Genomic DNA, 14,737 nt, shown 5'->3' with positions numbered 1-14,737 from the left:
GCATCTTGGAGATGGTGGACTTCAACTCCCAGAATTCCTCAGTCAGTGTTGCTGGCTGGCTGGCCGGCTGAGGAATTCTGGGAGTGGAAGTCCACCCATCTTTAAAATGCCAAGATTGAGAAACAGTATAGTAAATCATTTCCAAACACTCTTTAGAACTTCCCTCATGATATTTTCTACCACATTTTGATAGTCATGTGCTGGTTATTTTGGAAGATTGTTCCAGAGGTATAGTAGAAAAGTAACTGTGATATGAAAAAAGAAGAAAGAGAAGTGTTTTCTACATTTTGTTCTGGGAGGTAATTCCAGCATGAAGGTTGAGCAACAAAGAAAGAGCTCTATTATATCAAGGATCAGGAGACATTTGGACAGCTAAATAAACAGAACAACTGGAAGATGGAGAATTACAGGTAGAAAAAATGCCAGGGTTGCATTTTGTATTAATTTATGTGCAACATTATAGTGTTGATATGAATAGCATGAGCTTGTTATTAATTTTAAAATTAATTTTTATTCTGTTTTTTTTCCTAATTCATAAGCAGTTTCTGTATTATAGTCAGGTAATCAGGAACATGTTCAGTCATAGTTATGTTAGCCATGACTTAGTAATTTGAAGCTCATTATTGGTGTCTTAATTGAATTCCACCCGCTTATAGTTATGAGTTATACTTGCTTTCATGATAGGAATAGGGTGCAGAAATCTAATTTTAAAAGTTTAATTCTTGTCTCATATGAGGCAAGCCATGCATGAAATATAGTTTCAACCAGGTCTCCTGTTTATTTTGGGGTAGCTCATCACCTTGACTTTATGGAGATTTGCAACAGGATAATTGGTACAATCGCTGCTCTCATTGAGGTAAAAAAAGCTCTGGAGGCCCGGATGCTGGTTTCTCAGTGACGTTCTAAAGTCAGAAAGAATTCATTGTACTTGACTGCTGAGTTGATGAGATGATTTGCCCACACCGTCACACATTATGGAATTGCTCTCTGATTCCTTCAGTACATGGGCTCCAGAGAATAAATCCATCATCTGGAAAAACTACAAGTGGAAAAAGAGCAAGCGTATTAATTTAGATTTAGGGTGAACATACTATAATGTTTTTTGTCAGCTTAAAAAAACCCTGATCATGTATCCTGAAAAACAGTGGTGCACCATTTGCTATTAATCATCTCAGAAGGAGGCAATGCAGTCAGTAATTTGTTCTGTCATCTTGTAGATTTCAGACTTCTCAAAGCCACAAACTTGTAACTATGACCATATAAGGCCATTGCTTGCTGCGGATCTTTAAAGCAAAACATTATTCAAATTTTCTTTGAATGCCCAAATATTTAACAATGAACTTACACCAGTTCATTTAGTGACCATTCAAAGTTACAACGGCATTGAAAAAAGTGACTTATGACCATTTTTCACACTTATGACTATTGCAGCCATCCCCGTGGTCATGTGATCAAAATTCAGATGCTCGACAACTGATTCATATTTATGACAGTTGCAGTGTCCTGGGGTCCTGTGAACAGCTTTTGCGACCTTCTGACAAGCAAAGTCAATGGGGAAACCAGATTCACTTAACAACTGTTGCTAGAAAGGTCGTCAAATAAGGCAAACTCACGTAACAAATTCCTCACATAAGAACATAAATTACCTCTACTTAATAACTGGGATCCGTAAGATGCAATATTGAGAAATATTCTTCCTCTCCCAACAGCCCACTCCCTCCCCTCTCAGGTTATTCGGGAAGACCCCTAAGATCTAGAGAGACTTTTGTGGAGCACAGATGGCTCTAGTGGAGTGAGAGGGCTCAAAAGTTGCTATCTAAGAAAGGTACTTGAAACTCCCTCCACTGAGTGTCTACATTTAGCTTTGGTGTTAGTTAATATTTGGGCAGGAAACCACAAGACATTTTGGCACTTGGAAGAGACTGGAAAATCAACAAAACATCCCAAAAGAAACAATGGCAAGCCATTTTAGTATTGTTGCCAAGAGAACAACATTGAAATGATTGTGAAAATTTACTTACAGAACAAGTCTACTTATATATACAGTAAGCAACATTGATGTTAGCAGGATTACACCCAGATAAATGAGCAGGGATTTGCAGCCAGATTCCAAGTACAATGGTTTGTTCATGGCCTAAATAAAACTAAGTATTTACAGCAGCTATAAATAAAAGCTATTAATTTTATTAGAGTCTCCTTATTAATTACATTTCTAAACTGCCTTGATAGCATATTTCCATGGGCAGTGTACAAAACTGTTAAAAATACATAATATCAAATACAGTTTTACATTAGCATTGTCTGTTATTATCTAAAATAAATAATTTAGAGAATAATTTCAACAATTCACTAGATCAGGAAAGTTTCAGATTTGAACATCTAATTTTTGAGCACTAGCAAAAACTCATATTACATTAACAGCAATATGGCTTTGTCCATCTTTGTCTTTTTTATCATTTGCAGAAGACAAAAATAATACCGGTATGTAGTTTAGATATGTAACTATTGCAGCCTGTTAAATGATTGCCATTACTTGAAATAATGTTTCTTCAGAAGTCTGATTGTGGCAATACATAATATCAATATGTAAAAATATTTTAAATTTATTGGTCCCATTTTAACATCTTCAGGAAATGAATTAGATTAAATTAAAATATTTAAGCAGACAGAATATTAGATAGACAGTTTATTAATTTACTGATAATTTTGCTAATATCTGTTTACATTGTTTTAATATTTCCGTAGACTGAGTTAACTGGCTACCTGAAGCCATACTTTAGTTATGGCATACTGAACAAATTATATTTGCTCAGGTTCATGTAGCATACAGAATCATAAATTATGATTTAAAATCACAGTGAAAGATTTTACATATACAAAGGTCAATCCGTAGTCAGCTTTAATGTGGTTGAGTAGCTGAATCACAGTAAGACAACTTTCTGTTAATTTATTTGAAGTTAAATTTAGAAGCTCTTCACCAAAGTTGAACCCCATCATGAAATGTAAGGCAGATGCAAGAAGGAAGAGATAATCCATATATAACTTTGATGGATAGAGAGAGATGCTTGTAAGTGTTACTAATTGGAGTCATTCATCAAAAACCTAGTCATCCACAAGTCATCATGTAGAAATAGGTATACAGTCTTAGACACATTAGTGGTCAAATTCATGTTTGATAGGCGGGCCAAGATTGAAGTGTTTCCAGAAAACATCAGTGTAGAAATGGTATTTAGACATGCATTTTAAGCATATACTGTACATTTATGATACTCTATTCAATATATTTCTAAGGATCAACAAAGAAACATTAAATTAAAATGGTGTTTCAACAAAGGCATTATCTCTAGGGCATAAGACTCTGTAAAGTGATTTTGAAAGCATATCCTAAAGGGCCATCCATGTAGTCCTATATTTTACTGTAACAATTCAAATGCAAGGCCCTAATGTCTGATTAAACAATAATGTATTATAGTAAAGGATTAGCAAGATTCTCTGTGAATGAGGAATTAAGATTTTGTCTAGGAAAAGCATAAAAATCTTTTAACCATTATTCCATCTACATTCTGGGACACTCGTAATTACCATATTTTATAGCTGATTTGAAAAAAAAATCATCTGGTTCATAAGGATTCAGAAAAAGGTATAATAACACCAAAACTTGGTTGATTGGCAGGTAGGCAATTATTTATAAATTATAAGCAGTATGCAATAGGAGTAACAATTATCAAAAGAGTAACAATTATCAAAAGAATAGATCACATTGACAACTCTACATGAGTAGCCAGAAGCTATTCTACAGGGTTCGGACTCTACTAGGAATTGAATTCACAGACCTTTCCACTTGGATGACAGTACATTAGCTTTCATCACTACTTGAGTCCTGGAAATCAGTGGTTTGCAGGAAGAGCTTATATAGATGCTCTTAGAATGATATATACAGTCCCTCTTCCTGTATGCTCTCAAAGCAAAGAGATGTAGATGTTACAGGTCTATTCTTAGAAGATGTTTATAAAACATAACCTGCTTTGTTTTTCTCTCCTACTCATATGATCTTTGCAGCTGGTGTCCAACATCCTCATCTTCATCTGCACAAACATTGTAGGAGTGTGTACACACTATCCAGCTGAGGTGTCCCAAAGACAGGCCTTTCAGGAAACAAGGGAATGCATTCAAGCTCGCCTACATTCTCAAAGGGAAAACCAGCAGCAGGTAAATGATGATAATGATACATTTAGCAATGAAAATGTAAAATTTCTACAGTCTGTCTCTGATTTTTCAGGCTCCATGGGCAAAGCCCAATAGATCTAGAAGCTTTAATATCCTTACCAGATTGGAAAAGTCAATTATTTGTAGCCAGTGTGAAACTTGGATTCAACTTTGGGTGAATCCATAGGGAGGAGAATGGTCAAACTGCAAAGGTGATGGGCATACCAATTGAAGTCCCACTCTTTTTGTACATGCACTGGTGTGGCATGTGTGTAAAAAATGCTGGGTCTTTGATTAAAATGTTGTACCTGCCATCTTGCACTCATGTTGGCTGAAAAGTCGAAACGTGTTACAGTAATATGCTGGAAACAATAACAACCGGCTTCGTTACTACCTTAGCCCTATTCTGCCCTAAGTGTTGTGGCATCTGTGCTCTCAAACCAGCTTGCAAAATTCCACAAACCTTTTAACAATCAGTTTTTGTGAGCTGATACAAGCTATCACAAAGCATAAAATGCTGCACAAGAACAATTTCACAGGCAAACAAATATTGTGAGCCTTCTAACCTCTTACATTTGATTATTTCTCTGTCTGTTTTCAACAATCAGGGGCTTCTCTAAGCAGCTGCCTAAGCATTTGAAAATAATTCACTCTTACAAAGCCAGGGAAAAGTATAAAAAATGTCTAAAACTGTAAAAAATGTCTAAATGCTTCCAACTAGCAATTTCAGTTTTGAGTGAATCATATCTGGGAACCAGGAGTTCCCAAGCCGCAAGTAAAAAGCCGGGCCGGCCGACATTTGACAGTTGACAGCTGTCAAATGGCCGCCCGAAGCAACGACGCACGCGCACCGCCCAGCCGGCCGCCATTCCCGTTGACAGCTGTCAAAAGGGCTGCCGGGGGCCAACGCGCACGCGCCAGATTTGACAGTTCCCGGAACTGTCAAATCCGTAAGTCTACAACTCGGTCCTCCGAACTGAGCTAAGCGTTCAGCTGAGAGGAATTCCCTGACAGCCGCCGAGCTGTCAAAGTACTGTTTGTCGATTGGCCGTTCTCCGAACGGCGGGGAAATACCGCTAACTGATTGGCTATGCTGTTTGACAGTTCCCTATATAAGCCCGGATTGTTTTGACAGTCAGCTGCCGGGAGCTGAACCAAATAAACGAGTTAAACCTTGCCTACGGTCTCGCGCCTGTCTTTGTAAAGACAATTCACCTGGCGACGAAGGTGGGATCCCGGTACTACAGAGCTGCCTGCTGAGCTAGCCTCCGCGAAGGAGTTCCGATCCCTCTCGCTGACAAGTCACTGCTGAAGCCACATCGAGGGCAAAGGAACCCTTCGGCAGCTTGAACAGTACCGTGGATCCAGACCATGGCAAATTTAGGCCACGTCAGAGAGTTTGACGTCCGCCATCCCGAGGGATGGGAATCGCACTGGGGACAAGTTGAAGGCTACCTCGTAGTCAACAAGATAACGGAGGATCGCCACAAGGCTGCAGCCCTCCTGTGTCTCAGCGGGCCTGCCGTCTACGACATCGCCGTAGGGCTCTGCAGCCCAGACCCCATCGCGACCGTCCCATACGCCGTGCTGACCGACCGCCTCAGCAAGCACTTCATGCCCCGGCGGTCCGAGCTGTACTGGCGCCTCCATTTCGCCCGCCGCCGCCAGCAACCGGGCGAAACGACCACAGCCTTCATCGCTGGGGTACGTCACGCTGCCCGCAGGTGCCAATTTCCCGACCTGGAAGACCGTATCAGAGACCAGGTTATCGTCGGTCTCTCCAACGAGCGGCTCCAGCGGAAATTGGTAGCCAGACCCACGTTGGACCTCGCTCAACTCACATTAGAGATCATGGCCTACGAAGACAGCCACCGTGAAGGCTCCCCGGTGTTCAGAAGCAGCCCGGCCGGGTCAGTCCACTACGCCGGGGAACCGGACGGCGAGCAACCAGAGACCTTCACCGGCGTCGACGACATCATGTCCCGCTTCAGCAAAATGGGCACCGACCCCGGGAAGAACCGCAGGCCATTCAGGCCAGCCGCCTCCGGCCCAAGACCCACCTCCACAGGCCCAAAATCAAAGTGTGCCAGCTGCGGCGGGGCTCACGCCAGAGCCACATGTCGTTTCAGAAATGCCAAGTGTCACGGATGCGGGAAGACCGGGCACATTCGCTCCGCGTGTCGCAGTTTGAACCGGGAAACCCTCCACGAGCTTGAGGAGATTCCGGCAGGTAGGACCAGGGTCCCCCTTTTTGCCAGGGAAATTCCCCAGCCCTCAGTATTGTCCATTCGGGCCCAACAAAAAATTTCGCCCATCCACCATTTACAGCCCAAAATTAAGATCTGGGTTAAAATTCAAGGAGTGCCCTGTGAAATGGAGGTCGACTCCGGCTCCTCTGTTTCAATAATGTCCTGGGACACTCTCAAAAAGATTGGGTTTAAAAACAGACGTCGTATTCCCCTGCAGCCCTCCAAAATACTCCTTGCAGATTTCCAAGGGGCCGCCATCCACTTAAAGGGGCAGGCACAAGTAAAGGTAGAATACAAAAAATTCCATGGGCAATTAACAATCCAAATCACTGAGGCACCCAGGACCACCCTCATCGGGTTAGACTGGTTCGAGGCTCTGGGCATCCACCTGGAGGGCACCAACCGCATACAATCCCGGACATTAGAACAGGTCTGCCAGGCGTTCGCGGACGTTTTCGACGGAACGCTTGGCAAATATACAGGCCCCCCTATAGACCTCAAATTAAAACCCGAGGTAGATCCCATCCGCATCAAGGCAAGAAGGGTCCCCTTTGCCCTGAAACAAAAAATCGAAGCCGAATTAGACCGTTTAGTCAGCCTTGGAGTCCTAGAACCAACAGATGGGGGAACCTGGGAAACCCCCATAGTGACACCAGTTAAACCAAACGGGGACGTGAGAATATGCGCGGACTATAAAGCAACTCTAAACCGCGCATTAAATCCCCACGCATACCCAGTGCCAGCTGTCAGGGACGTGCTGTCAGAAATAGGGTCCGGCTCAATATTCGCCAAACTCGACCTAGCGCATGCCTTCCTTCAGCTACCTGTCACCCGGGAAACAGCTGAAGCACAAACCATTGTCACTCACCGCAGCGCATTCAAAGTAAACCGCCTCCAATTCGGCATCTCAGTGGCCCCTGGTATTTTCCAGGAGGTCATGGAGAAAACCTTAAAAGGAATCCCAGGTGTCTGCCCCTATTTCGATGACATACTCATCGCAGGGGAATCGGAAAACAACTTAGCAGATAGACTACAGGAAGTATTATTAAGATTTAGAAAAGCAGGGCTAAAACTAAAACGTGAAAAATGTTCCATAGGCGTCCCGTCAGTAGATTTCTTAGGCTACAAGATTGACTCGCAAGGGATCCACCCCACAAACTCAAAAATCCTTGCTATCAAGGCCGCCCCTACCCCAAAAAATAAAACCGAGCTCCAAGCCTTCCTTGGACTTTTAAATTTTTATCACGCCTTCCTACCAGGGAAGGCAACTATCGCAGAACCCCTCCACAGACTGCTCGATAAAGGGGCAGCCTGGCAGTGGACTACAGCCCACGAAAACAGTTTCAAGTCACTTAAACAAATGCTTTCCAGCAACGCAACTATTTCCCACTACCAGGAAGACAAACCTCTCTGCATAGCCTGCGATGCATCCCCATACGGGATTGGAGCAGTTTTAAGCCATTTAGATAGCAACGGCACCCAAGCCCCAGTGGCATATTATTCCAGAACTCTTTCCAAAACAGAAAGAAACTATGCCCAAATAGATAAAGAAGCCCTGGCAATTGTGGCGGGAATAAAAAAATTTCACGATTACCTTTATGGCCACCCCTTTGTGATTTACACAGATCACAAACCATTGTTAGGACTATTCACTTGGGACCGTCAGACCCCCCAAATCTTATCTCCCAGGATGTTGCGCTGGACAACATTCCTCACAGCATATTCCTACCAATTAATATATAAGCCAGGACACCAAATGTGCCACGCTGACGGCCTCAGCAGATTGCCCCTACCCCACACAGAACCAGACCCAGCCCCAGCGGGCAACATCTTAGCTATTCAAGAGCTCCCAGAATGCCCACTGACAGCAAAAGATATCGCTACCGCAACTTCATCAGACAAAACACTTAGCAGAGTGTTAGCATGGGTACACACTGGCTGGCAAACCTCTTGCCCAGGCACAGAGTTTCAGCCATATTTCTCCAGGCAAAATGAACTAACGTCACACTTAGGATGTTTACTCTGGGGGTGCAGGGTAATCGTGCCCTCCAAACACAGGCCAAAAGTACTGGACACATTACATGAGGGCCACCCTGGCATCGTAAAAACAAAAGCCCTGGCCCGCAGCTACGTCTGGTGGCCAGGAATAGACCAAGACATAGAAAAGTACATCGCTGGCTGCTACCTATGCCAAGAATCCCGCCCACTCCAACCCAGAGCTCCAATTCACAAATGGGAACTCACAAAAAACCCCTGGTCCCGCATCCACATTGATTATGCCGGGCCCTTCCAAGGACAGGTCTTCCTCATAGTTGTAGATAGTTATTCCAAATGGCTGGAGTTTCTCCCGGTTCACAGCACAACGTCTGCCGCAACCATTCAAGCCCTCAGGGGAATCTTCGCAACACACGGTCTCCCCGACGTTATTATTTCAGACAATGGCCCTCAATTTACTTCTCATGACTTTCAGATCTTCACGAGGAGAAATTGTATTAGGCATTCAACATCGGCTCCCTTCCACCCATCGTCCAACGGCCTTGCGGAGGTTATGGTGAGGACCACCAAAGACGCCCTCAAAAGAATCATCACAGGGAACTGGCACCGTCGCTTGTCACAATTTCTCTTAGCCCACCACTCTACGCCCTGCACCTCCACCGGCAAAAGCCCAGCCGAACTACGATGGGGCCGCCGCCTGGTGACACGGCTAGACAGACTCCACCCCGACAGACTGGCAGCCGAAATGACACCAAACACCCAGCCAAAAACATTATCCAAAGGACAAAATGTTTGGTCCCGAGATTATGGGGGAAGGGATAAGTGGGTTCAGGGGGTTATCCTGGACCAAACAGGACCATTATCATACACAGTGGACACTGGGACAGGACCTATGCAACGCAGACACACGGATCAGCTCCGACCCAGGTCACTACCCAACCCCCCTCTGCAACCGACCCTGGGTGAGCCTACGCCAGCCGACACCCCCGGACCTGATGAATTCCTCCCCCAGGACCCACAACCACCTGCCGAGCCCCACCTAGAAACAACTCCTCCAGCCACGCAACCCGAAGGGAGCACCCTCTGTCCCCGACGGTCCAGCCGAGCCAGAAGACCCCCCGCATACCTCGCGGACTTTGAATGGAAGGGAAACCCACCATCTGTTAAAAAACCTGTTAACCATACTGTTTTAAAACGTTCAATTGTTGTTATGCATAACATACCTGTTCAGGGGGGGGGGGAAAGGGGGTGAATCATATCTGGGAACCAGGAGTTCCCAAGCCGCAAGTAAAAAGCCGGGCCGGCCGACATTTGACAGTTGACAGCTGTCAAATGGCCGCCCGAAGCAACGACGCACGCGCACCGCCCAGCCGGCCGCCATTCCCGTTGACAGCTGTCAAAAGGGCTGCCGGGGGCCAACGCGCACGCGCCAGATTTGACAGTTCCCGGAACTGTCAAATCCGTAAGTCTACAACTCGGTCCTCCAAACTGAGCTAAGCGCTCAGCTGAGAGGAATTCCCTGACAGCCACCGAGCTGTCAAAGTACTGTTTGTCAATTGGCCGTTCTCCGAACGGCGGGGAAATACCACTACCTGATTGGCTATGCTGTTTGACAGTTCCCTATATAAGCCCGGATTGTTTTGACAGTCAGCTGCCGGGAGCTGAACCGAATAAACGAGTTAAACCTTGCCTACGGTCTCGCGCCTGTCTTTGTAAAGACAATTCATTGAGAAACACTGTTAAGCAATGCTAGCTATATAGAACAGTTGAAATCAAGGCAAAATATGGAGAACTAGGAAAAAGTGGTCAGATCTGCAAAATAAAACCCACAAATCACTACAGACAAGCTGCTGTGTGGGTTAGTTGACACTAAAACATACATCTGAAGAACAGTTTGGCTTATAAAACAGTGCTCTGCATGGAGAGTTGACAAAAGGAAACCTTGCCACTTATCTCCTCACAAAAGCCATTGTTTAAAGCATGCTAAAGAAAATCTTGGTAAGCCTAAAATATTTTGGAAAAAGTGCTTTGAACTTCTGAAATAAAATTGTGTTTGTTCAGAGCCACACAAGATGCATTTGGAGGACGATATATTTCAAGACAATAAAAAAGTATGATATATTTCAAGGCACTAAACCTTTCAATTATTCTATGGTGTTGGTTGGGGGGGGGCTCTGTTATATTGTGGGGTGTTGTGGCAGCCCGTGACACAGGAAATATTGGAATGAGAAATGGATTCAGTGATAGTTTGGAGTCAAATTATCAGTGTGTGCCAGAAATAAAGGTCAGTGAAAAATTGAAATGGAAAAGAGATTGGATATTTCAGTAAGGCAACAATCCAAAATGCACTTTTCAATCAAATATGAAATATTTATAGAAAAGAAAGATAATGACTTTCACAATTCCCAGACTTGAGCATCCTTGAAAAGATGCATGCAAGGAGGCCAGGGAATGATTCTAAGCTAGCAAAGGAGAACTGGGGGAAAAATGGCAAGGAAGTGTGGGAAAAGCTTTCAAAATCAAGAACAGAAAGATTCTAAGCTGGCTAAAAGAAACTATTATTTTGAAAGCCATTATTCCTGCCAAATGAACCTCATGAAATACTGACTGGAGGGGTGTCAAAACTTCTGCACCAGCCATATTTGCTATTTTCCTACTTTGATGCTGTAAACAAATGCACATAATGTCAATATCCAGATTTGTAGAACTTTGCTGCATTTAACATTGTAGAGATTGTGACAGTTTCTGTTCACCTATTTGGAACATAAAATTTCACGCCTACGTTTTTGCAGGTGACTATATGTTATAGCATACAAAGAAACAAAAATCAAGAAGTGGACCTAAGTAATCACTTTTTTCTCCTTCATAATACTTGCTGTTACCTATGTTTGTATGGCTATATAGACAAAACCTCGCTAATATAAGAAAGTGGACTTGTAGCCGCATAAGAAAGTTGAAATTTCACAACTGAATTGGGACTAAGGCCAGCTGGCCATCCAAGCTATAACTGGAGGACATCCAGACATGATTTGCTTATTGACTAAGTGGAATGGAATCTTAGATGACTTGATAAGGGCAGGCTTTATGGGAAATACGTTTGGTTCTCTATTTCCATCACAGAATAAAAGTTTCATTTTGCTAGCATGTTCTTCAAAGAGAGACATGTTTGTGTTGTAAATTGAAGGAAGAGCAGGTGTTTTAATTGGTTTATCTGTCTGATTCCACAGGAGCGTCTCCTGCTTTCTGTACTGCCTCGCCACGTTGCCATGGAGATGAAAGCTGACATAAATGCCAAAAAAGAAGATATGATGTTTCATAAAATTTATATCCAGAAACATGACAATGTCAGGTATGTCAGGAAAGGAGTGGGATTGCATCCATAACTCAACATAGCAATTCTGTAAAAAGGAAGGAAATGGGGGAGACACGCATGTCCTCTGCTGAATTTTTGTATTCCCATCCCAGAGGTGCACAACTCTTCCCACACTAAGAGTGTCTGCTTGTGGTGTTTGAATGGCATGCTAGTGCCAAAGTAGATAAAGGAAGCACATGAAGTACGTTGAATGTGATTATTTCCTATGTGTTTAATATTTTCCATCTTCTATCACATTAAAAATTACAGGTTGGTTAGGAATTTTAAAAGGACTTTGGATAGCCATATCCAAGACTTTGGAGGACTTTAGTTTACGCATTCCCAGGCTACACTTTTTTATTCCAAAATAGAACATAGGCACAACTGTTTCAAGAGTTCCTCTTTGATACGTCTTGTCAATTCAGAACACTTAGATGTCTCTTGCAGAGAAAAATAGCATGGGAAGACCACAGCAATATTGCTTAGTTTTGCTTAAATATGGTTTCCAAATAGTGGCTGAATTCATACAATATGGCTTACTAAGTTAAAACCAAACTGAGCCATAAACCTGTGGCTTTGATAACTTGGAGTTGAATGAATTGGTATTGAATTTACTAGTTTTCTCTTCCCCTAATTCAGGGGTAGGTGTTGTGATTCAGGGTCAGCCTGTGGGTTCGGCAGTTGGGTCGGAGGACTCAGAGGAGGAGGAGGGGGGTGTTGAAGACCTTGCTGAGGGGGTTGAAGATCTTGCTGATGAGAGCCCTCAGCCAGGCCCCTCCCACTTGGTCACCACGGAGACCCAGCTGTGTGAGCCTGACAGCGTGGATGAAGATGACCCACAGCTGGCCCTGTTCAAGGACGCCCGACGCAGGAGGCAGTCAATTAGGAGTAAACAGAGGAAGGCAATGGGGCTTCTTGGAAGGAGGCAGAGAGAAGCCACGCCCTGAACTCTATATAAGGGGAATGTGTGGGGAGGGCTGGTTTGCTGAAGGCAACCGCTTGGATAGTTCATGTTTCTTAAAGCTCCTGTTTCTTGGTTTGTCTTGTTCCGTTTGTTTTTGTGGTAATAAATTTGGCAGGCGTAATTCCAGCCTCTTGCCTTCTTGTAAAAGGGGTTGTCCCTGCCTTTTCTGCAGGGCCGGTAGCAGGCTGGTACAGAACAGTAGGCAACCTCGGCTCTTTTATGACTCATGGACTCCAACTCCCAGAATTCCTGACTCAGGAATTCTGGGAGTTGAAGTCCATGAGTCATAAAAGAGCCGAGGTTGCCTACCCCTGCCCTAATTCATGGAATGGAGAAATTGGGGGAGGGCCAGGGGGCACTGGGGGAAAGAGAATGTTTGTTGCTATCAATTTTATGTAAAAGATCACACAGGAGCAGGGTGTGCATATTTCATGTAGCTACATTTGGGTGGCTTATAGACCTTTATCTTATACATTTAACCAGTGGTGGGATTCAAATCCCTGAACAACTGGTTCTCTGCGTGGATGCAGGCCTAGGCCTCCCGGGCCTAGAACGGACTTCTGGAAGTAGCATCCCTGCACTTCTGGCGGGCCGTTCTAGGCCCGGGAGGCCTCCTCCAGGCCTCCCAGGCCGAGAACAGACTTCCAGAAGCGGGGTGCATTCAAAATTTAGCTACCGGTTGAATCCCATCACTGCATTTAACCAGCAAAATCCATTTAAGATGTGAAATGCTGAGGAATTTCTGTTTGAAAGGAGTAGAAAGGGAAAACCTGACTCTATAGCTCCTTCTCGAGGTTTGAATCTCCTTGACTTGGGTGGTAAGCAGGAGATGTTTTTCTTGCCTAGCCAGCAGTGATTGTATCCTTTATCCGTCTGACTATCTTAATTTGTAAAACGCTAAAACTAGAATGTTTGGTTTTAACTGGCCAGATTCCAAGGAAGCAGATGAAGAAGTTCTGTACCAGCACACAAATAGAAATGCTTGAATTTACTGTTTTAGTCTCATCAAACTGTCTGAAAAGAAATCAGCTGAAGTCAAAATAGCACAGCATGGCTCATCAATGCGTTACTGTTTACGCTTTTGAATTAGAAATAGCCTGCCCTAATTGGTGTGGTTAATGCCAGATTGCCAACTGTTTGGGACTTTTATGCTGTATTTGAAATTAGACCACCAACATCAGAGCCTTTAGAAAGCACCATCACTGCTTTTAAATCATATTTATGGATGCCAGAGAAGCAAGCAACTGCTTTTAAAAGGGGGAACTTGCTGAAAAGCAGGGAGATGAGAACATGGTTGTTCATAGGCCATAAGAAACAAAATAGCTGAGAAAGATAATATAAGCCAGAATAATGGCTTCAATATAAACTGATGAAATCATTTATTATATTTAGATAATTATGCTAACAATAAAATAATAGCTCTTAGAAAATGCTTGACTCTTAACCATCCAAAGGATAAAATTTGCTACTCAAATAAAGTAAGATGTGTGTGTGTGTGTGTGTGTGTGTGTGTGTTTGTGTGTACGTACACACATGCGCTATTCTTGCTCTTAGTGTACTTATCTTAGTCTACGTATGCAGATTTGTATGTTGCAATGTGACCAAATGCTTTTGGTGACTAGGATTGTTTCTGAGGCAGTCAAGGATATAAGTGGAAAATTCTAATTTCATCCTTCTCATCTTACAGGCTTTGATGTAACCCAAAGAACTAATATGGGATTTTAAAAAGTTGCAATGTCAGTAGGTTTCGTTGCAGTGAGGTATAAATGATTCTTCAGAGATTAAGTTTATCCAGTGCAAAAAACCCTGTTGATATATGGTCACTTATGCAAATAATGGAAGTTATGTGATTTTTAATACATCATTCAGTACATTATGTAAGCATAGGTTGAAGTAGATGATCTAGCTTAGATTCAATCACCCTAATGATTTATTTAATGTTCAATTTACTTTTTTGCAGAAAAAAAGTCT

General features: G+C 43.3%; 1 protein-coding gene across 1 annotated transcript in view; it reads left to right on the top strand.

The window, feature by feature from the left end:
* The window catches only part of ADCY5 (adenylate cyclase 5), a gene marked incomplete at its 5' end in the record, with an annotated part of 252,773 nt that overhangs the window by 154,240 nt on the left and 83,796 nt on the right, over window positions 1–14,737 (top strand). Inside the window, 2 exons of the mRNA XM_083377968.1 lie at window positions 4,060–4,209; window positions 11,678–11,799. Coding sequence (XP_083234094.1) covers window positions 4,060–4,209; window positions 11,678–11,799 — 272 coding nt within the window. The remainder of the gene's footprint in view (window positions 1–4,059; window positions 4,210–11,677; window positions 11,800–14,737) is intronic.

This window comes from Vipera ursinii, assembly GCF_947247035.1.
Source record: "Vipera ursinii genome assembly, chromosome: 1".
Classification (NCBI taxonomy): domain Eukaryota; kingdom Metazoa; phylum Chordata; class Lepidosauria; order Squamata; family Viperidae; genus Vipera; species Vipera ursinii.
Note: the sequence above shows the minus strand (reverse complement) of the source record. Positions and strands in the feature narration are given on the sequence as shown.